General features: G+C 24.9%; 3 protein-coding genes across 5 annotated transcripts in view; 1 reads left to right on the top strand and 2 right to left on the bottom strand.

Moving 5' to 3' along the window:
* On the bottom strand, positions 1-21,722 carry LOC127288156 (probable chitinase 10). The gene is made up of 16 exons (XM_051315452.1): positions 21,456-21,722; positions 6,384-6,456; positions 6,000-6,163; positions 5,430-5,667; positions 5,166-5,345; positions 4,915-5,038; positions 3,885-4,194; positions 2,616-3,042; positions 2,284-2,501; positions 1,897-2,051; positions 1,610-1,750; positions 1,379-1,526; positions 908-1,093; positions 702-824; positions 347-548; positions 1-267 (listed from the first exon to the last, which is right to left on the bottom strand). The coding sequence occupies exons 1-16, from the start codon at positions 21,456-21,458 to the stop codon at positions 59-61; spliced, it is 2,901 nt and encodes a 966-aa protein (XP_051171409.1). The 5' UTR covers positions 21,459-21,722; the 3' UTR covers positions 1-58.
* LOC127288157 (uncharacterized) overlaps positions 6,745-27,021 on the top strand; it is a 27,975-nt gene continuing 7,698 nt past the window's right edge. The window contains exons 1-7 of one of the 2 annotated variants that reach the window (XM_051315453.1): positions 6,745-7,428; positions 9,329-9,387; positions 13,635-13,835; positions 19,040-19,369; positions 20,536-20,583; positions 20,771-20,830; positions 21,786-21,908. In XM_051315453.1, the coding sequence (XP_051171410.1) occupies positions 21,852-21,908 (57 nt within the window). In that variant the 5' untranslated portion in view covers positions 6,745-7,428; positions 9,329-9,387; positions 13,635-13,835; ... (2 more) ...; positions 20,771-20,830; positions 21,786-21,851. The remainder of the gene's footprint in view (positions 7,429-9,328; positions 9,388-13,634; positions 13,836-19,039; positions 19,370-20,535; positions 20,584-20,770; positions 20,831-21,785; positions 21,909-27,021) is intronic. The other variant, XM_051315454.1, reaches the window with a different exon arrangement.
* The window catches only part of LOC127288160 (guanine nucleotide-binding protein subunit gamma-e), a 7,673-nt gene continuing 3,644 nt past the window's right edge, over positions 22,993-27,021 (bottom strand). For both annotated transcript variants that reach the window (XM_051315460.1, XM_051315461.1), the window contains exon 3: positions 22,993-24,332. In XM_051315460.1, the coding sequence (XP_051171417.1) occupies positions 24,227-24,332 (106 nt within the window). In that variant the 3' untranslated portion in view covers positions 22,993-24,226. The remainder of the gene's footprint in view (positions 24,333-27,021) is intronic.

The raw sequence follows: 27,021 nt of genomic DNA on the forward strand, positions 1-27,021 counted from the left end.
AAAAAAAAAAAATGTTTCTTTATGGTCTTTTATTTTTTATATTTTTGAGAAAAAAAAATCATACTGGAGGAGCTTGAGTGTGTTGAAGACAACCTTCAACATTTTCGGGCCAATCGCAAACATTTTCATTGGGATTGAAAACTAAATTTGCTGGACAGGGCATGTGATGTTTTCGTTCGCCCTCACACATATAGTACATTGTACAATCGTTTTTGTCCTTGTGATAAGAAATATGATTGTCCTCTTCATCGCAAGTGACTTCATTCGCTAAAAATTTAAATTATTATGTTTTATTTGAGTAGGAGAAAAAAGAAGTAAAAAAAAAAAATTAGTGAAAGGTCCTTACGATCTTTTGTAGTGTATTTTCCACTTCTTATATTTGCCTCATATGGACCATCGTACTCCAATTTAACGGAATAATCTGAAAGTTCTTTCTTCATGGCCTTGATCAATGGATATTTACCAGTTCCACAACTACCTCTGAAATCGTCCATGTCAACTGACCAGATCATGATACCGCCGAAGCCTTCTTCTTTCAACCATGTCATCTGATAATACAAAAAAAAATTCACAGGTATGTTTCTTTTTTGTTTAATTGAAATTTAAAAATTTGGAATAAAAAATTGGATTTAAAAATAGAATTTAAAAATAGGATTTAAAAATAGAATTCAAAAATAGGAATTTTCGAAAAAAAAGTTTACCTTATTTACGAGACTTCTTTCGTCATCAAATCCAACCCATTGATCATCTCGATAAGCAAATGGTACTTGCTGTTCGCTATCCCATACCAAAGTTGTGTTATCCTCGTTCAAAAAGCTACAAACCTGTTTTTAAACGAATGACGAAATTATTTTAAAGTGAAATTATATTTTGAAAATTAGAATTGGTTTTTGTTTTTTTAATTTACCTCGTAGTAGGACAAGAAACCAGGTTCATTAGTGAAGTTTCCTGCAGTTCCACCTCCTGATGCTGGAGCACCAATGTCAAATTTATCCTTATCAACAAGAGTGAAAGATCTACCATAGGTTGGCATACCAATCATTAATTTTTCCTTTGGTGCACCTTGTTTAACCCATTCACGGGCACTGAAATCCTAAAATTAGATTTTGAAATAACGGTTTTAAAATTTTTATAACAGGGGTTTCGTTTTCTGGTTTTCGATTTTTTTAAAATTTCTGTTTTCTGCCATCCGTGTTAAAAAACAATTTTTTTAGAATTTTGCCATAAATTCTATAATAAACGTTCTAACAGAGGAATTTTGAGAGACAAAAAAAATTAAAACTTTTCAGAATTATTCGGTTAAAAATTTTTTTATAGCCAAGACAGAAAACTATGAAAAAGGAGAAACCGTAAATTAAATTGTAATAATGACAATTACCACAGTTAGTTTCTTTTGATAGCTTGTGGCACTTTCAAGTGGAAACAGTGGACTATTGTGTCCAACTTGCCTTTCCCATTGACCATGAAAGTCATACGTCATGACGTTAATGAAGTCTAAATACTTGGATATTTCTGGAACGTCATATCTGCAATTAAAATTTCAAAAATCTCAATTAGAAAGTTGAAATTAAAATTGGTAATTAAAAAAAAAAAAAAAGATTTTAATTACCCAGCGGCAATTGCTTCAAAACTTGCAGGCACAGCAGCAGAAAGAATAAGTTTTGGTTCACCGGAACTTTTTGCTTCTCCCTCAAAAGCCATTCTTAATTCTTTTAATAAATTAACATAGGCTGTTCGATCGTCAGCACCTCTATAAATATCGAAATAATTAAATTATTATTGGAAATATTTAAATTTGAAATTTAAAAATTTATTTTCAGTTAAAACAGTTTTTTTTTATTTTAAATTTTGTAATACTTTATTTAAATGTTTTTCGAAGTAAATTTCTTTTTATACCGTGGATATTCCCAGTCAACGTCTAGACCGTCAAATTTATATTCTCTGAGAAATTCAATAGCTTCGTAGACAAATTGATTCATGCGGAAAGTATTGCCAGTGAGTTCCTTAAATGGAGTGGAACCGAAAGCCCAACCGCCGATTGCCAGAAGAATCTTTATATATATATAACAAAAGAAAGTTTTCTCAGTTTAAAAAATTACTCGTTAATTAAAGAGACGTTAAATGAGACGTAACAATAAATTAAGAGAATTATCAATGAAAATTTGCATATCAGTTCGTTGAACTTGATAATTTGAAAATAGTATTTAGAAAGTCTAATTAAATGACAGCTTTTAAATTGAAAAATAATTTTTTTCGTTTTATTTAAAAAAAAAAAAATCATACCTTGATGTCAGGATTCTTTTCACGCAATTCAATCAAGCGTTTATACATTTCAACATCTTTATCATTGCCTTCGGAGAGTAAATGATTTTTCAGTGTAGCAAAGGCGTAAATAATGTGGGTACATAGAGTGGGATCAATATCTTCAGGTAAAAATTTTCCAATTCCCGGTCGTTTATGAGACCAATTTGTCAAATAACAAATTGTCTGAGCTTCTCTTTCTGATAAAAAAAGAATGTAATTAAAAATGTATCTTTTCCAAGACAAAATTCTAAATAATTAGTAAAAAAAAAAATTTTATGTTCATTAATTTAGAATTAAAAAAAAAAAATTACCACGACTTGGTGTACTGATGACTAATTGTGTGGGTTTTTGAATTTTTTTCGTTTTACTAAGTACTTCAGCGAGTGATATTTTATAGGGTTCGGGTTTTTTAACAATTGTTTCGGTTATTGTTGTTGCAACTGCACTCCAATCAACATCTTTGGTATTAACGCCTCGTGAAACACCACGTAGCTCTTCTCTCATAGCACCAATTAATGGATATTTCACATTGCCAACACAAACTGTACCATTAAAATCGTCCATATCGACAGTCCACACCATAGCACCACCATATCCTTTGTCCTTGATCCAATGCATTTTATGTCTTATGGATCTTTCATCATCGAATCCTACCCATTGATCGTGATCCACTAAGTAGGGTACTTTCATCTCTTCGTCCCAAATGTAGGCTGCTCCATTTTGCAATAACTCACAAATCTGTTATACAAAAAAAAAAAAGATTCATTTAACATATGTGGTAATATTAGCGCAATTATTATAAATATTAGCTCTATTGAACACTAATTAGTTTATGTAATAAAATTTATAAGAGTAATTTCAACAACCGTATAATTCATTAAATATTATTTTAGAAATATTATTAAAAAAGATATATTTGTATAAAAGTTTTGAAAGTTACAAAATTGAAGGCGAAATTTCCACTTTAATCAGTTTTTGTGTTACGTAAATGAAGTCTTTGACCTCGTAATAAGTTTAAGGTCTTTTATGTCAAGAAAAAAATATTTTACAAAGAAAAAGTAGAAATTTAATGTTTCTTGAATTCAATGAAAATTAAGAGAGGATAAAATTTTAGATTTTATCCAATATTTTTATAATTCAGTGATTCGTTTTAAGTAGAAAATGTCGTTTTTGGTCAGACACTCAGCACTGGTATTTCTTCAATAAATAAGGCATTTTAATTTGAAATTAATTTTTTTTTCAAACGTTAAAAAAAATTTACCTGGCACAGCGAAAGGTTTCACTAGAATAGTAAAAGATTTAACTGAAACAATAAAAATTTTTGCTATTCTAAATAAAATCTTTCGCTGTTTTAGATAAATATTTTTTTCCGTTTTTTATAGAAACTAATATTCCATTAAATTTTCTTCAATAGTATATGAAACTAAAATAGAAAATTTTTGAATTTAAAAAAATAATAATTAAAAAAAGTAATTAAAAAAATAATATTTTAATAAATCAAACAAATAAAAAAAAATAGATAAAAAATAAATAAAATATTACTGTATCTAGCGGTATGCATAAAAAAACAACTGATTGACCTCGTAATAAGCGAGAAATCCAGATTCTTTTGTATATTCTCCAGCTTTACCACCTCCACTCGCGGGAGAATGAACTCTGAAGTTACTTGGATTAGATAAAGTGAAAGAACGTCCATAAGTGGGCATTCCAATAATAAGTTTTTCCTTTGGTGTTCCCAATCGTACCCACATTGATGCTGCATTATCAACGCTTAATTGTTTTTGCCATTCTGAATCAAGTGATGATGAATAAAGTGGAGCATTGTGTCCAGTTTCCCTTTCCCATTTACCATGAAAATCGTAAGCCATCAAATTTATAAAATCAAGATAACTGCAAAAAAATATAAATAATTTTTATTTTTTCAGATATAATTTGAAATAATTCCGAACAAAATTGACCAAAATTATACGTAAATTGTATAAATATGTAAAGTGTTAGATTTTTTTTTTTTTTAAATAGAAAACTACGTCAAGAAAACTTGATGTCAACGCAATATTCGAAATGTCAAGTTGTGTATTGAATATTGCTCAATATATAATAGAACATTACCGGTTTTTGTATAAAAAAAACTCAACGTGCTATTTCTAATTTTCTTGTAATATAAAATTTAGTTTACTTTAACAAATTACGTTAATTACACTTTATTATATTATTCAAGTTAACGTTTGATTTTGACCTTTCTTATTGGTGATTCTCTGATTTTATCTCTAATTGTATCCTCTCAATTATTTTAATTACTTATCAATTACTATTATTTTATAACAATTTATTACAATTATTTATTTATTTTAATTATTTTACAATATTATTTAAATTATTATTATTTAACATTTTTTTAAAAAATAAACTCATATTAAAGTGAGAGAAAAAAGAGATAAAGAATTTAAAGAATGCACGCGTTGAATTTTAACCCTCTTAAAAAAGGTTATCAGAAAATAAGTAGTTGACCCTGTGTAATGATAATTATTACACTAATAAAGATGAAAATTTTAATTTCTGTTTCTGTATAAAATCATCTTATCTCTTTTATTTATATTGTTTCTCAATTACCTGGCAACTGCTGGAACGTCGTAACCAGCTTTAACGTTATCTGGTCCAACTGGTACAGCGGCAGTTAGCAATAATCGTGGTTTTTTCTTTTCTTGAGCTTCAGCTTCAAAAGCTTCTCTAAGTTCTAGAATTAAATTTTTTTTATTATATTATACTTGAAAAATAATTGAATTTTTAATATAAAATTTTAATTATTTTATAGATATTTAAATTAAGATTTAAAATTTATTATTTTTTGAAAATTATTTTACCTTTTAACATTAGAACATAATTTTTTTTATCGTCACCGCCTTTTGGATATTCCCAATCAATATCTAATCCATCGAAATCTCTATCTCGTAAATAAGGTATGGCACTATAGATAAATGTTTGTCTTGCATATCGTGTCGCAGACATGTCCTTGAATTTTTGTGTACCAAAGGACCATCCACCTGTGAGAAAAATTTTATATAAATTAAATAAATTTTTTTCACTCCAAAAATTATAAATTATTAAAACTGAAAAATTATGCGTACCAATAGCGAGAAGAATTTTGAGTGAAGGATTTGCTTTTTTTAATGTCATTATTCTTTCATAAAGTCCAAGTTTTCCATCTTTTGTCTCATCGTTCGATTCAAAACTAGTTAATTTATTTTTCTTCAGCCAACCAAATGCAAAAATAATATGTGTACATAAATCTGGTTGAATATCTTCGGGCATGAATTTTCCCGTTTTTGTTCGATACTGCGACCAATTTGTGTAATAACACACAATCTATAGAAAAGATTTTTTTTATTATTATTATTACTTTTATAATTTTTTTTTTTCAATAAAAAGAAAATTATTTTTTTCTAATTATAAAAGAAAGACAATTTTTTGAATATATATTGATATAAAAAAAATCTTAAATCTATGGGATTCTAGAATATAAAATAAATGCAGTAGGATAATTAAATTCTAGATACAAAGTTATACTATTGCATAGTGAATAATTTACAATCGATTACTCCGCTAAAGCTGAGCATTTATTATTATTTTCTCTCGTAATTTTCTATTACTTCTGGTATGCAGAATAATTGTTGTTTTATTTTTTTTTTTGCAATCACCTTGTAATCGTCTATCGGCTTTCCAGGTTGCAATTCATTTTTCGTGTTCTTCGTGCTGACTCGATTCCGAGTTAATTTTGGTCTATTAACACTCGCTGAAACCTCTTGATCATTTGTTAGTGAGGGACTCGATGTCGTTGGCCGACGGAATCTTTTTCTTGCACCTAAATTTTTTTTTTTTTTTTTATTTTAACCAAATAATAAAAAATAATAAAAACAATTATTATAAAAATTATTATTTTTATAATTAAATAGAATTTATTAAATAGAAATAAATTAAATAATAATAATAAATTAATTTTAATTAAATAAATAAATTTATTAGATAAATATTAACTAGATAAAAAAAATAATAAAAAAGCAAAAAAAAAATATAGATAATACCTTCTGCATTTTCGGTGCATCCAATCCATAACACGAATAGACATAATAAAACGATCGTTGAAATTCTCGTCACCTGAAAATGATAATAATCATATTGTTTACTCAAAATTAAAACTCTCTTTTTTCTCTTGACCTCTCCAATATATATATATATATTAATTATTATTGTAAAACTTTCATAGTGATTAAACAAAAAAAATCATAGTTTCCTGCACGAGAAAACAATGGTACGAATTAAAATTAAGATTTCTCACATAATTATTATTTATTTCAATACGCGTTCCTAAGCAATAATTATAGAACTTAGAATATTATTATCTTTCTCAAGGATCAATTTTTTAACACCAATTCTCTTGTGTTATTAACATCGAGAGAATTCACAATTAATTTAATAGAGCAATTTGTAATTTATTCATTATAGAAAATGTCTTTAAAGAAGTCTTCTTTCTTTTATATATATTCTACCTACCTGATGTTTACGTTTTTTTTCTCTTCTGCTCACAAGAGAAATATATATGTGACACGAGAAAAGGGACCTTATGGTAAAGAAATTTTACTTTATATCTAGTGCTAGTTTTATATTGATAAAAAGTTTCTAATTAATTAGGTAGATTAATTAATTAATTTTTACTAGGGAATAAGTAAAATAATGATGTATATATAGATTTAATTATAATTAAAATTAGTATAAACTTTCGCTCTTTTAATAAGTTTTTTCAAAAATTCAAAATAGTTCCAAATATAGTCACGTGACCCGATGGTAGCGCTCCTAGTGTTCATAATTGGTAATACTAAACATTGCGCAGTGTTAAATTTAAATAGTCTCTGCTTAACCCGCAAGAGGTCAGTAGTGAAAAAGAAGAAAACGAAGAAGAAATTAGAGAAATTTCTTCCGTTTTGTCAAATAGTTTTATAAATGTTTGTAAGTAGGTATCAAGTGCATTTGTTTAAATTGAAAAAAGTTATTAAAGTGTTAAAATTTGAAATTATTAAGATCATTTTACTGTTGGTGATGTTCAACAATTATCATCATTTCCAGCACTTTGTGAGTATACATACCCATTATATGTATACACATTTTGAAGTTGCATTTTTTATAGAAAGTACAAATTTGTATCATAAATATTATTTTCGTGCACAGCTGATTAAATATTTTAACATATTTAGCTATTTCTGTCAATTAAACTAACCTAAAAATTGACAGTGTAGGTATTTTTTTTCAAAAATTCTTTTTTGCTTGCAAATGGAAAGTAAGTTCTTTTATACAATGAATATTGTGTACAAAACAAAAAAAAATTACTAATTCAGATTTAGGGAGTTAATTATTATTTGTTAATATGTAATCTCAACTTAAAAATTCAATACTTTCACTATTTATAATTATAATGAAAAGCAAATTTATTTAAAATGCATTTATTTTAATATTTTTGAAACGTGATTTATAATAATTAAAATACGATAAGCGGAAGGAAATCATAATGAAAATATTGACTCTGAATAAACGAAAAATTTAATTAAAAAAAATAATGCTTCTTCAATTTCGACAGTTTAAATATTGATTAGGTATTCAAGTTACTCAATAGTAAATATAGATTTTAGATCTTTATTTATTGTTACAATAAATTATGTATAGGTAAATGAACGTTGTTATATCTATAATCTAAAAAATGGTGATAAATTAAATAGACTTCGCAGAGTATAAAATAATATATATAAAAGTTACATAATAATTTCTTATCTTTAGAGAATTATAAAATATAAACAGACTCTTCTTTAAAATGCCATCACACATGTTTCTCTATGTACACCAGAATAAAAAATGTTGAATAGTATAAACAATTCGTTTTGCAATTCTTAGTTCATAACCGGCATGTTATAAGATTATGTATACAAGATATACAGATAAGTTAGCATCATTGTATTATCGGGATATATTTTAAAGATAAAAATCAATCAGAATTCTGCAGCTCGCTAATTCGACCTATATATACATGACGTAAAAATCTTTAATTTATTCTTTCTTTTTTTTCACTAGAATTCAGGTATGTAATTTTTTCACGATCCACTACCTTTTCGCATAGTTAATTTGCACATGACTGCACTCTTTTACCTTCCGGTATATTACGAAAGGTTTCATGTTTTTAGAAAATTTGGTTTTATCAAAAAAAAAAAAATAAATGTATACAAGTAAAGATTGTAAAAAAAAGGAAAATAATTTATTTAATTAAAATTGAAATATTATTTTTTCTTCTGTTATATTTTATTGAAGAATCTCTCGTTCGAGATGAGAGGAATTTCAAGTGTAATTTAAATCATTTCCTGTTAATGAAGAGGAAGACTTTCTAACAAAGTTATTCCCATTGAGGAAGAAGTAGAATTGCAATTCAAATCTTATCTGTAAAAGTGAATACTTTCTATTATATAAATAAAGTTATTGCTAATAAGAAGTTCAATTACACTACTGGTCGACACGATTTTGGCCTCTTAAAGAAAATGAAAGTGTTTCGGGTAGATTTACTTTAAAAATATTGTTTTTCAAATGTTGATTTACATCGATGCTAAAGAATTGATATTTCTTATATATACACTCAAAGAAATTTTTTACTTGCATTTGAGACAAAATTTATTTTAATTAAATAAAAAATATAGAGCCTAATAACTTTATTTTTGTTTTAATTAAATTATATTTAGCGTAAATAAAATTTATTTAAACCAACAAAAATTTGTTTAAAGCAAAAAATTTATTTTATAAGTTAAATTTTTATTTGTTGAAAATAAATTTTATTTTAGGCAAATAAAATTTTTATTTACACTAATAAAAAATTTATTTGATTTAAATAATCGGTTACTTAACATTACCAAATAAATATTTACTTGAAACAGATAATTTTTGAAATAATTGAATTAAATAAACTGTATTTGAACCAATAATTTCTGTATTTCAGGGTTGCCAAGGGTCAGGAAAATCAGGGAATAAAATGTACTGGAAAAATATCTAAAAATGGTACTGTATTATCTTTGAATTGACTGCGTATAAAAAGTTTCGTCAATTTTGCAATATGGTTATTGCATGACTACTGACTTGAAAAATATTTGTAATAAGACATTAAGATTGAATTCACTTGTTAATTATAATTAATAATAGAGAACGATCTGTTTATTCTGATTAAAAAAAAAAAGTGGAAGGCAATTTTTTAAATTAAGATTTTTTAATTATTAATTTTTTAATTTTTTTTTTTTTATTTTTCAATTTTTTTATTGAGTCTTAAGATAATATTCATTTCCAAAGTGAGAAAATTAAATTTGTAATTGAGAATACTTTAGAAATCTCAGAAACCGCTCTCTAGACATATATACATTCTATAGACTCGTATTCTGCATTCGTACAACGTGGGTGCACGTTGATCTACTCCGGAGGATATTTTATATGTGAGGAACGATGTGTTGCATGCAAATTGAGAAATGTCATCGACACATTAATTTTCCCATCATTTATCTCCATTTAAGATAAAAGGGTTCTTTTTAAGTTAGGTTGATATTTCGTTTTACCAATAAAAATGCACATGACAGTTTTGGTAGTTACATTGCACTCTTTACGTAATTTTCGTGTAAGACAAAATGTGATGTAATCGATTTGTAACTGGCAATGGGTCACGTGATGATAAAAAGTCACGATATTCGTGTTCACTTATGTGGATATTATGTAAAGAAGTTTATAATGATGTCACAGAAATGCAGTTCATGTGACTTTTGAAAGCGATTACTCTTATAAGATGACACAATTATCATATTAGGATTTTTAATTTTAAAATTTAAATTTTTTTTTAAATTTCATTTATTAATATAGATAATTAACGATATGAAATAATTTTAATACGCGGAAAAAAATTCCCTATGGAATAGGACAAAAAGAAAATTGTAAAAAAGAAATTTTGCTATAATTTTTAATTATGCAGCCTCAACGAGAATTTTTTTTTTTTTTTGAGTGACCATCCGTAACAAATTTCACTCTCAGATTCACTTCTCTATAATCATTTACATATATATAATCTGTGAAAATGTGTTCAACATTAATTAAAGTTCATTAAAACAACATAGATGCAAATTGGTAAATTACACGAATACATTGTTTAATTAAAAACAAGGCTTATTTAATTTTACCGGATATATTGTTTTGCTTTAAATATGGAAATTAATTTTTTTTTAGAGAGTTCATAAATATAAAAAAAAAAATCCGTAAATTTTTTTTAAGAAAATAAAAAAAAAATTATAGACATATAAAATTTTGGAAAAAGTTGATAACTTTCTTCTTAATGAATAAATGATATGGCTATTACTTTTACATATATATAATATTTATTCATGTAATGTCAGACAAATTCCTTTCTAACATATTATATTATATTTATGTATCAATATAAAGCAGCAGCAGATTTTGTAGTGATATAGGATTATCGTTAGAAAGTCATCTAAAGACGGATGCTTGACCGACTAATACTATCCATCCGGGTTTAAGTTTCAATTTTTCTTAAATAAAAAAAAAAATTATTTTTACTTGTATTTTTTACAAATTCCTATAGTTAAAGTCTAGACATTAATATTAAAAATGCTATTTATCAGCCGCAAATTGAAAAAATTATATAAATATTTACCTTATAATTTTGTTCCGTTAAAGAAAAAAAAAAAAAAAAGGAATAAATGAACTTGAAACATATAATAAAGAAGTTGGTAATCTCATTTATAATTAGACTAATTTTGTGTAAGAGAGAAAACGTGCACAGAGAATTAAGGTATATACATTTTTTTACAATTGAAAGTAAACTCTTAGAATAGAAATAATTATTTTAAAACATGTTTTTGTAGTAAAATGAGAGTTTGTTTCTATTCCTGATGTTTAACTTTTTTTTGCTGGCCATTAAATAATTTCTGCTAATTTATCACTTTTTTGCTCATGTAAAGTTTTACAAGCTATTTTTAATTGTAAAAACTGTTGATCCTTCGGGAGGATTAATTCTATATTTGTTTCGATTTCCGACTATGTACAAATAAATAAATAAATTAAAAAAAAAAGATACTCTCAGTCGAAAGTAAGAAGCAGAGCGATCGTCAAAAGGAAAGCTAAGCTCGAATATAAGTAGTGGGAAACGAGTCGCAGTTTACGGTACTTTCGAGTTGAACATAAAAGCGTTTATACATATATACACATATATTTATATATATATATATAACATTGTATAAAGGCGTGGTCCTCTTATTAGTTATTATCCTCCAAGTGTGCACTCATTTTCAGATTTACATTAATGCCCGAGAAACCTACACTTTTTTTATTATTAATTTCGCTCTTGCAGTATAATTCATTTGTTTCGCCTTTGAACAGAATTTTACTGCATAAATCAAACATTTTATTTGTCATATTGTATATTGCTTTACGCATTTTTGCAATCTTTTATAATTCTATCTATAACATGAAAACTATTTTTTCCTACTGAACTGAAAAAAAATTTATTTGATTCAAATAATCGGTTATTTCAACCATAATAATTTTTTTAAAAATTAAAATACATTTTATTTGACCCAAACAATTTTTATTTGAATTAAGTAAATTTTATTTGAACTAAATTAATTTTGTTTAAATTATTTTAATCAAATCATTTTTATTTGAATTAAATAAATTTTATTTGAACTAAATAATTTTTATTTTAATTAAAGAAATTTTAATTGAATCAAATAATTTTTATTTTTATTAAATAAATTGTATCTGAACGAATAATTTCTGTATTTGAAATAAATACCATTTAATTGACTCAAATAATAATTATTTAATACAAATATATTATTTAATAATAATCAAGTAACCGATATTATTTCAACAAAATAAATTTATTTTCCAATTTTATATAAAAATTTTCCTTCAACCAGATAAATATTTTATTTGAGGTAAATAAAATTTATTTCAATTAAATAAAAATATATTTATCTAATAACTTTTTATTTGTTTCAAATCAAAAATTTAATTTAATAAAAATAAATTTCTATTTAGAGCAAATAAAATTTTTTATTTAAACCAAAATTCATTTAAAAAAAAAAAAAATTGGCTCTAAGAGAAATAATTTCTCCGAGTGTATTATCTAAAAATTAAAAAAATTGCAATATTCAATATTAAAATAGTTATTAAGAAGGTTCATTTTCACTTTTGTAACAATTATGACAGTAATTTTTTCATTGGTGAATTATATACGCTGCTATATATATATATATATATATATATATATATATTGCGAAAACCGGATTATTCGCGTGTGAGAAACAATGTCTTCTTAAAAAAAGATTATTCCTTTGCAAAAAAAAAGGAGTTCGAACTTTTGCAGTGTAATGACTCTCTTGTCTCTCCTACCTTCACTTTTTTTTTCTTTTCTTTAACTTTGCCTCTTTTTATGGTCGCTCGGTTACTCATAGTATACTTATATTCATAAAATTCCCTTGCGCAATTTTTATACAAGAGAGCAAGTATTTCTGTAGCGCGAGAAGTAGATTGTTGTCTATAGATTTGTTTCTGTTATTATACCAAGATGAGGGAAAGGGTTGTTGGCTCAAGGATCAAGGGGTGTGCTATATAGTACATATAATAATAACCGATGTGATTCTTAACACTTCAATGATTACAAACTAGAACAGTGAATAAAAAGCAAAAAAAAAGAAAAGTGTTGGCGTGCGAATCGATCTTGGAAAACTACATTTAATTTTCCTTTTCGCTTCACTAATGGAAAATTTCTCAAAATTTTCTTATAACATTTCATTGGTAAAAAATTATCTTTTTTCTTGAATAATTTATTTTTCTCTATCCAATAATGACGTCATTAACTTGATTTATAAGAAAACATAAAATTAAAATCTAGATATATATATATATGCGTAGACGAGTTACAAAAACGTGTTTCCTCAAGAAAATTATAATTCAACAGTTTTTACTATGATTTCTCGATTTAGAAGAAAAGTCACCTAAATGGAAATAAAAGTGACAGATTCTCAGTATGAAAATTTCACTGCGATGTAAACTGAAAAAAAAGATTAAATAATAAATTAAGTAGTTATTTTATAAAAACTAACAGTGATATTAGATAATGTAAAAAAATTACATCGTTATGTGACTATGTTTTAAGTTTTGTATTTTCACTTTAAAAATCACAAACTTAACCTAAAATTTTGTTTACCCTTTTACTCGTGGAGTATCAAATTTTTGTTTTTTTTCAGGTAAAATATATTTAAAAGAAGAGGAATAATAAGAAGAAAAAGGATAATCTTCACTTCACTCTCCCCCTTTTAAAAGTTAAAAGCAACACCAAGATGACAAATAGTCCGACTGTCTGTAAACTTCAAGGTCGAGTGACGAAGAAACGTGCAGCACCTCCACCTCTGTGAGAACAGTGAATTATACATGCCGGCACAATTCATGTAAGTCTCTTTCTACTTCGCACAAATCACTTTTCAATGTCTTTCTTTTCACAAGACATTCTATCCCTTAGATTTAACATAAAATATATTGTTTCTTATATGCAAACAAATAGCTATAAAAAAAAATTTATAGCCATAAACTTTCTTTTGTGTTCTGGAATTGTTTTTTTTTCAATTTAAAGAGTCTAGAAAATACAATAATGGGAGAAAAAAATTTTTGGAGTTAAAAAATAGTAAATTATCTCCCTTCCTCTTCTGTCCCTCTGTTTCCTACGCCACTGTTGTAGATTGTTGTCGCGATTCAAACATAATATAAGAAGTGATTCTTGTTTCGCGTAACACAATACCTTTCCATTTGTTTTTCTTTAACAAAAAAGACGCAATTCGCCCACGACTAATGTGTCAGTATCAGTATCTGACACTCATTGTTACCAATCATAAGTGCATTGCCCTTCTCTCTTACAATGAGATCGTCTATTTTGTTTTTAACTCAATGTGAGTATGACTAATACATTTTTTTTCGCATTTCTAAATTAGTAAAAATGTAAAATTCAAAAAATAACAAAAACATAACCTACTATCGTCAAATAAATATTTTCTTAAAATAAGTTTTGAGTCAAATTTTACTTGCTTCAAATACATAAATTATTGATTTAAATATAGTAGGTGATTTAAATAATTTTTTCAGTATTTTTATAATGTAAAGTATGTTATTAATCTTAAATTTCTTCCTAGTCCTATATCGACTTTCTTTCCTTTCATTTTTCTTTCATTTATAAAGTCCCGTACGGTAGACCTCGATTTACATTTCTCGAAAAATTAGTTTTTTTTTCTGACACAGGACTGTTAATCTAGTTTGAGAAAAAAAATGAAACTAATATTTTATTATAATGACCAAAAGAAGGAAAAGATGTCTTATTAGAAATCAAAATAATTTTCTAGAAAGTTACGCATCCTCGTAATCTGTTAACCTATAATTTCATTTATGTATAACGCATTGCATCTACCACTACGTAATTACTCTCATTAACACACCTTGTATATAATTTTTTTTCTTTTTTTACTTTAAAATGCGCATTGTTCATCATATAAACATACATGTGTCTTCTAATATTCGCTCATTAAAACATTTCTTATTTTTTACGCGGATATAATTTTTTTTTTTTTAATAAGTGTTAACTTTTCTCTAGGAAATGTTTTTTTACAAATGTAGGTCAATTATTCAAATAATATCATTAGTTATCTTAGCTAATATTTTAGTACACTGAAAAAAACATTATTTAATTCAAATAATAATCGGTTACTTAACTATCAAATAAGTATTTCATTGGATCAGATAATTTTTGAAACCAAATAATTGAATTAAATAAACTGTATTTGAACCAATAATTTCTGTATTTCAGGGCTGCCAAGGATCAGGGAAATCATAGGGAAAGCACTGGAAAAATATCAAATTTCTAAAAATGATACTAAAAATATAATTTTTGAAGTTTTCAATTCAAAATTTTGCTTTTAAAAATTAATTTTTTATAAAACATAATCAGATGAAAACAAAATATATTTGTATTTAAAACAAATACCATCTCAAATAATATAATTATTTAATACAAATAAATATTTATTTGATAATAATCATTTAAGCAATTTGAATCATATAAATTTTTTTTTAAGTGTACCATAACAAAAAATTATAATTAACTTATTTTTCTCCGTGTAAAATTATAATATTTGAATGAACTATAATAAAATTAATTACAATCATAAAATTCATAATATATAATGGAATAATTAATTTATAATACAAAAATTTTTCGATTATAAAAATATATAAATTTTCTGAATGAAATTTTTTAATAATATAATATAAAAATTAGTGTTCGTCTTGAAAATATCTCATCATCGAATCTACACGATAGGAGGTCACTTTCTAATAAACGGTGTAAAACGAACTGACCGCGTAACCCGCGCCCGCGATTGGACACGCGGACATGATACTGCCACTCTCTGACATTGAAAACGAACTTGCTTTCATCGTCGTTCTTTGACTTCAATATATCTTTCGTAGGGTCCAACTTTTTTTTTGATCTTATTGTCCTTCCATCTTGTATATATATATATATATATATGTATATAAGATAAATATAAAAAGCAGATAACGATATATCCGACCTTCACAAAAACGAACCTTGTAATTCACTTCTACCTGATTTTATTTCGATTTTGTATATATAGGTACACATATTCACATATACAAATATTATAAAAAGATTTAAGAATATTCATATATATAATTTGTAGATTATTATCGAATATAAAATGAATTCAACCGGACTTGTTATATTCTTTGTCTTTTGTATAATTTATATATATTTCGAACAACTTTGTATATAGACATTCAAACACGATTTTCATTTTTACGATGTAATAATAAATTGGTAAAGTTGTTTATAAAATCAAATATATATGTTTTAGTCTTTTTGAAACTGAATTTTTTTTACCCACTGTATATGTGGGTAAATTTATTGGAAGTGTAAAATTAAGAAATTAAAATTTTATGTACTCTGTAAAATTGAATTAGTAACTTATTTTTTGCTTTTGAATTAGATAAATTTTACTAATTCGATTAAAAAAATAGTAAACAAAATTTTTTTACTATTTAAATTAGTTAAATTTTACTATGTAATTTAAAAGAAAAAAGTGAATCAGTAATTCGAATTAGTTAATATTTTTACTAATTCAGATTTAGAGAAAAAAAATTCAAATTCTTTTCAAAGTAAATAAAAATGTAAATTTAATTAGCTTCTGAATTAGTAAAATTTAGCTAATTAATGGTAAAAATAATTTTATATCATCGAATTAGTAAAATTTCAAATTAGTTACAATTTTTACTAATTCAGATTTAGAGAAAAAAAATGTTTAAATCTTTTCCAAAGTAAATAAAAATATAAATTCAAAAGCAAAAAGTCAGTAAATAATTAATACAAATTAGTTAAAATTTTTACTAATTCAGATTTAAAGAGTAATTTTTTTTTAATTGCAAATATTTTCCAAAGAAAATAAAAATAAATTCAATTGTATATTCTCTAAATTTAAATTAATGGGAATTCGTTAACTATACTTCTTTGTAAAAAATTTCTAATAATTTTTAGTCATTTTTCACTAAAAGTTTAGTAAAAAAAAAAAAATTATTACTGAATCAAATAGTAATATTTTACTATAAAAATTAGTAAACTAATTCTCACTAATTCAAATTTAGAGAGTAGTTAACGAAAAATGTTTTGTAAAAAAAAAATTCAAGTTTTATGTTCTAGTTTTTATAATTCCAGAAAACTAGTTCAAAATCGAAATGTAAACAAGTTTTCTGAAAAGATCTTTTACTTTCTCTCTCTCTCTTTCTCTATAATATATGGAAAAAATTTTGTCTGGTTTATGAACTTTGCTGTTCCACATATAAAATTATTTATTATCAAATTATTATTACATTATTATAAAATAAATAAATTTACAGCATTTTTAATGATTGCATAATAAAAAAATCTATTTTACTTTCTCTTATTTGAAATGATAAAAGGACACAAAACTTTATATTGTGGACACTTGACATTGATTTGAATTAAAAGTCATTAAAATGAAAATCTATTAATTTATATTAGATGAAACACGTAACTTGTCATCAACTTATAAAAGAAAATAAACCTCGTTTATAATAATATATATGTAATAGCGGAAATAATTGTGTCTATAAATATTGTCCGAATGCAACGAATCCACTTGATACTTGTCAGTTATAGCAGTTTTATGAAACAGACCTCAGGTGTCTTTCCTTTTCAGTGGCGACGCGGTCACTTTGACTTACATAAGTCTCATGATTGGTAACTGATCAATATATATATATGTATATACGCTAACCTAAAATCGAATCAAAGAGTAAAAAAAAAACGAAAAAAACTCAATTAGACTCAATAATTCGTTAACTCGAATCTGCGAAGACTAATCGAATTCGACGTGAATAAACTTTTTAAGCGACGCACGTTCTCCGTTTTCTCCACTTCCGGCGCTCAACGCGTTCCGGTGTAACAACTTCGTCCTTAACTCTATATCTTTTGTAAGAATGAAACACAATTGTAATTTTTTAATTAGTTGCTATTTTTTCCATTAGATGATGGGAAAAAAGAAAAAATCTTATTAGAAAAATGACATATTTTCCCAAGAAGTTTAAAAAAAAAAATTATACACTGAAAAAAAAAATTTATTTGATTCAAATAATCGGTTACTTGAGTATTATCAAATAAATATTAATTAATTAATTATTTAAAAATAATTATTTAAGTTAATTAAATGATGTTTGTTTCAAATAACGAAATACAAATATTTATTTCATAATTGTCAAGTAACCGATTATTTGATTTTTTTTTCAAATTATTCATTTTAATAGAATGTTAAGAATTTTTATATATTTTTTTCAAAACTTGACATTATTTATATATTCAATAATAATTTCTTGTCATTTGGAATTCCATTTACTTTGAAACTTTGTACGAGAAAGTAATTTTCTACTCTCCAGAGAGAGTGTAGAAAATAAAATGTAAATTGCACAAAAGTTTTAACTATCCCATAAAAAAAGGGTAAAAATAGATATTTTTAGTTTTTATAATCTTTTTTTTTATAGATTTAGATATTTGTATTTACAGTAGATACATTAAAATCAGCATTTCATTGCAGAAATTTTATTTCAATAAATATTATACTCATCTTCGTAATAAACTTCATCACTTTCTTGAAATTTTTCTTTTTTCGTGTATAAACATTGAAGCAAATCGAATAGAAAGGCTTAAATTAGCATTTATATTAAATAAGGAAGCTGACCAAGGTCAACAATTTCTGATTTTTTTTTTTTTAATGTAAAAATTGTATTATACTTTCCAAAACAAAAAGTGTAATCAACTTTCTAAATATAGTCATTATAAAGATGTCGCACGAACTCATTTTTAAATTTAAAAAAAAATTACATATTTCTAAAGTCAGATTGTAATGTTATTGAAGTAAATATGAAAATATTTATTAAAATAGAGATTAAAATAATATTTATTAATATTTTTAACTCTAATTTTGTTTTAATAAAGATAAAATCGGGATATATAAAGGATGTCATTTATAAAAGCAAAATAATAGAAAATTTATTTATATAATTAATATTGTTTCAGAGAAAAAAAAAAGCATGTTTGGTCTGCGAGACAACGCCTTTTTTTATCGAAATTACACACGAGGTTATTGAACGATGAAAGTGAGAGGACAGACTTAAGTTGAAAAAAAAGAGATAAATAAAAAAAAATGTACATGGATTCTATACCTGCGGCAATTTACAAATACGGGTCGAATATGTAATCATGCAAATCCAAGATCATCGATAGACAATTCAAATGCTGTAAAGTAATTAATATATGGAGAATACTTAACTAGTTCTAATTTATAAATTACTTCATACATATAATTTAGAGGGGAAAAAAATTATATTTTCTACAGTAAATATCTAGGTAAGTTTATTTATTTAATATTTAATAATAATTGCTAATAATAATTTTAAAAAATACTAGTAATAATAATAATAATAAAATAATATTATTATTATTATTAATAATAATAATAAAAATACTAGTAGTAATAAAATAAATATATATATAAATAATAATAAAATAAATTTTGCTGCAATATTCCAGTTTAGGTTAAAGATGAGTATTTATAATAATTGCGAAGCTACTTGAAACTTTTATAATAAGAAAGCTGTTTAATATGTCAAAGTGTTTCTATATTGTAAGCAAGGTGAATAGTCTTTTGAATTGCTTAATTTTTTCGCAAACGTTAGTTGAATTCGAGAAAATGAGGCCATCATAACACGCCGAACATATTATACGTTTGTCTGACTATTATCTCCTATGACTACTGCGCGATGCGATGAAACACTCGAAAGGGTCGCGCGAAGAACTATTGCAAATGTTCAAAAATACTTTTTATTAAATAACAAAATATTAAAGTTGATTTCAAACGAAAGTTAATTTTCTTTCAAAAATAATATTTTTTTTTAACAAAATTATATTTTTATAAAAATTATAGCTTGTGAGAAATTATAGTTTGTATGGAAATTATAATTTTTATAAAAATTATTTATTTCTTTTAAAAAGATTCAATTTTTTTTCGTATATATATTTCTTTTTTTTTATAACTGTATATAAGAGATGAATTCAGAGACATATATAAATTCAAGATTAGTGACTAGATTTCCTTGATTTTGAATTTTTTTTTTCTACTTGTTTCTCTTGCGAACTACTTTCCATAAGTGAAATATCATCAAACTCTCAAAGAAGGTACGAGATCTCGCCGAGATCGTACTTCGTGTTTTCTCGGGTTATAGCGAAAGGTGCGCTTTTTTACATAATGTCCTTGCTCCAAAATTGTTTTTTCGACTAAAAGTCTCTTGTCGCTAATCTCTCTACTAAATGGTCCACCATAATTATAAAACAATCTTTCTATTAGGCTCAAAATAAGTAAAAAGTTATAACGAAAAAAACAATTGCATTTTTTATATAAACTTTAAAATATTTTTAACTCGTATTGAAAAATAATAAAAAAAAGTACATTATTAAGTATATATTTTCAACGTTCAGTGAAAACAATTTTTAATATTTTATTTATTTTTCTGCAGAAATTTGAACTATGGACCGAAGGATAAAAAAAATCAAGGATAAAACAGGTAAATATTTTAAAGTTCAAAATATTACATTTATCCCTTACTATACAATTTTAAACTCATGCAATTTTTTTTCATAAACAAAGGAATTGAATTTTTTATTATTATTAGAAATTTTATGTTTTTTAATAGTATATATTTTCTAGGTGCAATGAAAACAATTTTTAACACTTTATTTATTTTTTTGAAGAAATTTGGACTATGGACCAAGGATTAAATTAAAAGATGAAAGAAATCAAGGATGAAATAGGTAAATAATTTTAAAGTTCAAAATATCTACTTCACGTTTGTAAAAAAAAAATTTCATCCTTCCCCATCTCTTTGAAATAATTTTTTTTTTCTCAAAATAACTAATTCAAAGTTTAAACGAACAGAGTTCGGAATATTGACTGAATTAGTAAATGATCGGGTTTCGAATATTTTCAAAAATTAAAGTAACAATGCAATAAAATGGTAAAAGATGATAAGAACTTTAATTTAATTAAAGCTCTGAGACAAATATACTTTTATTTGCTTCAAATGAATTTTGTCTCAAATAAACGCCAATCAAATATTTCTCTGGGTGCACATTTGTTACGGAGCTAAGTAAATATTTGATTTAAATAAAAATTTTATATCTCCCAAATAAAATTTCAAATTTAGCTTTTTCTTCAACATTTTCTATTTTGATTTTTCTTTATTTCTTAATAAAAGCTTTTTCAATATTTCTATTATAAATTTGAACCATATGAAATTTAAAAGTAAATTCATGTACATATTGAAATTTTTATATCAATTTGAAACTTTTGGTATCAATTCGATATTTTTCACTGTAACGCTATTTAAAAAGAAAAAATTATTTTATGTTATCTTTTTATGTATAAAATAATACATACCATTTTCGTAAATCCAAAGAGCGTTCCCGATGATAGAAAAAAAAGGAACAAAACTCGCACACTACACTATTATAAATTCAAAATTAGAAAAGAAAATTAAAATAGAAAAAAAAACCCCGGATTAAATAATAATAACGGAGGTGAGAAAACTTCGCGTTTTAATAATTGAGGATCATTCGCCTCATGATCTCGGTCGCGTGTATGATATTCTCAGTATTGTCTAGCACTGACAGCTGTTCAGGAAATACTGAAACTATCATTCTTAAATTTAGTACGTTTACCGCGGCAATATTATAGACAACAATTAAGCGCCTTTCATTTTAACTATAGTGGCGACACTGCTATGCACAACGACGATGCCCGTTCGTCGTGTTCGCGAGCACATGTCCAATCCCGATGGAGTTAAATGGGAACGCGAGAGTGAAACGCCAATCCTGGCTGAAAGAAACCTCGGTTAGAATTCATATATATATATATATAATATATATATAGTGATCACAGCCGCGAGAATTACTGTATACATATAATTTTGAACTATACGTGTGGCTATAAGAATTTTGAACCAGAAATTACAATATAATAATAAAAAAAGAGGGATAAAGCTGCGGAAATATAAGATAATGGAAAGAAAAAAGGGGAATGGTATTTAAGATTGACTATTGTATTTTACAAGATTGACACCGGCTTCCGCATTCATATTATATTTAAAGACATTGAATACTAATCGAAAATTAAAACGTGAAATTGGTACCTTTTTTTCTACTCTGATATCAATCATTCTAATTATAAAATATTTCTTATCGTAAAATTTCACCATTTTTTAGTCCCCATTTTTTTTTTACTAGAATAAAAGAACTCAAATTTCGAATTTTAATTCCAATTTAAAAAAATTCCGAAGAATTAGGCCAATTTTACTCCAATATTATGCATTTTTGATTTTAGATTTACTTCATAGTTTTGCAATTTGGTAGAAAAAAAAATTTTTTAATTTGCTCATTTATTACATGAGTACGCCGTGTTCGCTATAATAAATTGCATAATAGAATTATTGGTAAAATTAATTTCACACCCCTTTTGAATATATACAAATTATAAACATTATGTTTTATACTTCAATTAAAATAAATGCATTCACTTAAATATGCATTTTTTTTTCCTCCAACAATATTCTTTGGTTTATTTTATAATAAAATTTCTAAACTTTTATTCCTTTTTCTTTCATAACAAACGTTACCTAATTGCAATCAATGAAAATAGAACACAAAAATAATTAAAATAAATCAAAATTTTAATATCTCAGATAAACAATTAAATTATGCTATTATTCTTGATAAAAATGAATTTTTACTAAATCTTTTTTTTATTTTTTAATAAACAAAAAATAATTTTTGAAATGTGATATAAATATAAATCCGGCATCAGTAAAGAATTAATTAATTATTATAATCGTCTATCCCACTCAATGGTCAGAATTTACAAAAAAGGAAACAACCAAAAATTAAATAAAAACATACTACTTTAAAAATACAACACTTGATAATTTTAATATTATGACGTTTGTATTTTCGTAAGAAATCGTTTGATATTACATAGAATAAACAACTTATATTGATTATGACGTACATGTATATCTGAATATCGAAAATCAGTTTCAAGCATTATCGCTTTAGCAATAAATTAATGGGAAAAAATGATTATATTATTCGCTTGGGCAGTCTCATTTATCCCCAAAAATTACAATAAATGTCTTCTTTTTTTTTTAATAATTACATTAAATTATTTGCTAACTATTAAGTACAATTTTCTTCTTTTAATAAGTAAATAAGTAGACAGGTAAATGGTGTGGCGATTTCAAATAATGAACAAATTTTTTTTTTGTTGCAGAAAACAGTACCTATTACTTTTTTTCTAAATTTTTGCACGTTTCAAAATATAAGAATGCTTTTAATCAAAAAAACAGTTATCACAATTTTTTAATTTAAATCTTTTTATTTTCATATAAACCCTTTTGAAGAAGAAAAAAATTAACGCCAAATTATATTATAATATATTATATAAGGCGGATTTTTTATATCTCTGTACAAAGATTGTAAAAGTTTCCATTTGGAAAAAAAGTATTTCTCACGAGTTATTTCTTTGAAACGTAACTAAGGAGTGATTATATAGAGTTTGGTCTGGCAAAAATTGTTTTTACCCTCAAATTGCTTCCTTATTTTAAAAAGGAATTTTTTTTCTCGAAAAGACGGCAAGAATCTTCATATATTCACATTTTTCATTTAATGAGAAATTTTGTGGCACACCACAATAATTATTATAAAAAGTTGTTAAATCGTTTGTTTTTTTTTTCGTGAAATGATTTTTTTTTTTTGGAAAATGAAACAAAAAATTGATGGTACTGTTTGCAGCATATCCGCATAAACTACCAATTTTTTTTTCTCTTTTTTTTTAGGTAGATTATGTAAAGTGACTTAAAGATTTGATTTAATGGTAATGAGAAGGTGGAAGTACAAAATCGAAAAAGGTCGAAGCCACACAGTTCCGACGTCGTAATAGTTATTTTCTTCTCTTTTCGATATATTCTTTGGTTTACGTTCTTTGGCACTTGGTCGTCGAACTAGAGGAGAAATATTTCCTCTGGGAGTTTTTTTTCTTCTTTTTCTTAATTGTCAATCTACGATGTTATATGTCATGACACCGGAAGATCAACGAGATTTTTCTGTGTGACTCTGGCCATAGGTAGAGAAATTCATCTTCTTCGTCCTTTAAAAATTTTACATGATTATGCACTTGCCCTTTTCGGCCCAAGGATTGTTCTTCTTATCGGGTGCATGAATCAAGGGATCATTTTTTTCATTTTCTTCAACGTACTCACGCATTCTATAACAAAGAAATAAAAAATTGATTATTAAAAAAAATCTTTTTTTTTTTTTTAGTTAAATTCTGAAATTTTATGAAAAAATAATTTCGTAATTCTAATAATTTTATTTCGTGAAATTAAATTATGTTTATTATTCCATTAACATGTAATTAAATATATAAAATATTAATTAAAATTAACTGCAACTTTTTAACACTTATTGCTCATTAAAAACCAAGGTGTTCAAAAAATGAAAAATATAGTCTCAAGGACCGACTTTTTCTACTGTCCCCGAAACTATCTTGTTTCATGAATGTTTTATGAAATTTTTATTTAATTATATTCATAGATTCCACTCAATATACGCACTTTCTTTCAACTTATATATAAAAAAAAAATAAATAAAAAACTAGTACATTTTTAATGGACTTTGATATTTTTAAAAATATATATTTATACATTAGTCAAAATATTGGTTTTAAAAATACAATAAAAGTTTGAGCTATATTACATCAGATAAAATAAAACACTTTGAATATTGTGACAAAATGAAATACCGAAAATAAAGACCGGTTTTGTGCTAGATTTGTGAAGCTGTCAATTTTAAAAACTGGAAACTGAGCCTTTCTTTGAAAGAACGAAATGACTAGTTTATTTCCTGTTCTCAAATGTAAATTAAAACACCTTTTTACCGTATTTGTAAAATCAAATTATAGAGTCATAAAAATATTATTTGAAAAAGACGAATTTCGAGAATTAAATAAAAATAATTCATTGATTTTTTTTACATTCTTCAATCATTGCTAAACCAAAATCGTGCATTTCCATTTCGAGATCAGTATATTATTATAATTATAGTAAGTTGTACGCCAATGTCTTTCCAATTAACTATAAATTATAAAAAGGATTACAGAATAGTAACCTACATAACTCGTGATCCTGCGAAACGAGATTATACCTAAGAAAACATTTGTTGGAGAGTATTTATTTTTTTTAAAAAAATGTATAAATAAAATCATGTCAGGAACAAAGTAGGAAAGCTTCCTGAGCATCGCCTTGAACGCAAATCCTCGCTTATAGCGCAATTTCCTTTCACTATCTTGACAGCTCACTACACATTTTACCTGTTATATAGTTTATATTCGTAAAATAATTTTTTTTTATTAAAAAAAAAAAAAAAGAAATTTAAAATATATTTTAAGAATAAAATTTTAAAAAAAATTTTTTTATAGATATATGTAAATATTATTTTTACATAAAGAAAATAAAAATTGTCATAATAAAAAATCAAATTATTAATTTAGTATACTAATTTATTAGTGTCAAATTTAATTTTCACGAAGCAAAAAGTTACTATTATTTAAATTAGTTAAAATTTTATTTTTAAATTTAAACGATCGCACCTATTTAAGACATTTAATTTTAGGACTAGAAAAAAAGCTCTCAGGAAATATTTATTTTAAATAGTAATTAAAATTGTTAATGTCTTTTTTTTTTTGCTCCTAATCATAATTCGTTCTAAGAATAACGATATTCGTCTGATTTTGCTGAAAAACCAGAGGCACTAGGCTTTGAACGCCTTTCACTCTGCTCTCGACGACAGCGAAAGTTTTTGCTTTTGCTTTGATTCGCCAATTCGTTAACATCCGCAATAAGTAGTGAAACAAACTATGGCGCGATGGAAAATAAAGCCTCGTTACGCTCCAACTACAATAATAATAATTTTACTATTCCCAGAGAGAATATTTCAAACTTTTCTTCACTTCACTATAATATATGCGACAATTAAAAAAATTAAATCACGAAAAATTTTTCATCAAAATTCTTCAATTTCAACAAAATTAATTTATTAATTTTGTTAATTAATCAAATTTTGTTTCTTTTCTTGAAAATTTTTTTATAAAGGGGTAAAAAATGTTTCTATATTATTTCACTTTTGTTTAAAAAAGAAAAATCATTGAACAATGATGATTGTGTGATTGATATTTTTGAATTTTAACGAACACCTTTCTCGTTATATAAAACTGAATTATATATATGTTATTTTATTTTCAGTCAATGGGCGTTAGATAATTTTTATCATCATCATCATCATCATCATCATCATCATCATCATCATCATCATCTCAATCTTTTAAAGACCAGATCAATTCGCGCATGTGAGAATTTATTTCGAACAAATTCTTTTTAAAAAGAGATCAGGTTCAAACTTCATACATTAATTCATCAATTTTATTACGTCTTGATTATGTCAACATAATAACGACTCACATAATATCATAATCATAATCATAATATATATATATATATATATATATATATACATGTTCATTATCCTTACTGAAGGTATTGCCTTCATTTGATATATTTTTAACACGTTCAATGGCAACAACATTACAAAGTATTTAACCGCATTGCGGTTTTTCATGTACATAATTATAAACATTTTATTTAATTGCAATAAAATATTGTATAATTATTTCGTGGAAAACAAAATTATACGCAGTGCAAAAAAGATTGTGAATTAAATGTTGTTTTTTCAAAAATTGCGAGTTTGATGGATAAAAAAAAATTGATTTTTACTTTAAATTAATGGAATTCAAATATTTTTTACTTAAATTGTTTTCTAAAAAATGATTAAATGCTTTTGAAAAAATTAAAAATTTTTAATAAAACAAATACTTGAAGAGTGAATGAAAAATTTCAGTA

Source organism: Leptopilina boulardi, unplaced genomic scaffold (assembly GCF_019393585.1).
Source record: "Leptopilina boulardi isolate dan_hultmark-lab unplaced genomic scaffold, ZJU_Lbou_2.1 LbouV2_38, whole genome shotgun sequence".
Classification (NCBI taxonomy): Eukaryota; Metazoa; Arthropoda; class Insecta; order Hymenoptera; family Figitidae; genus Leptopilina; species Leptopilina boulardi.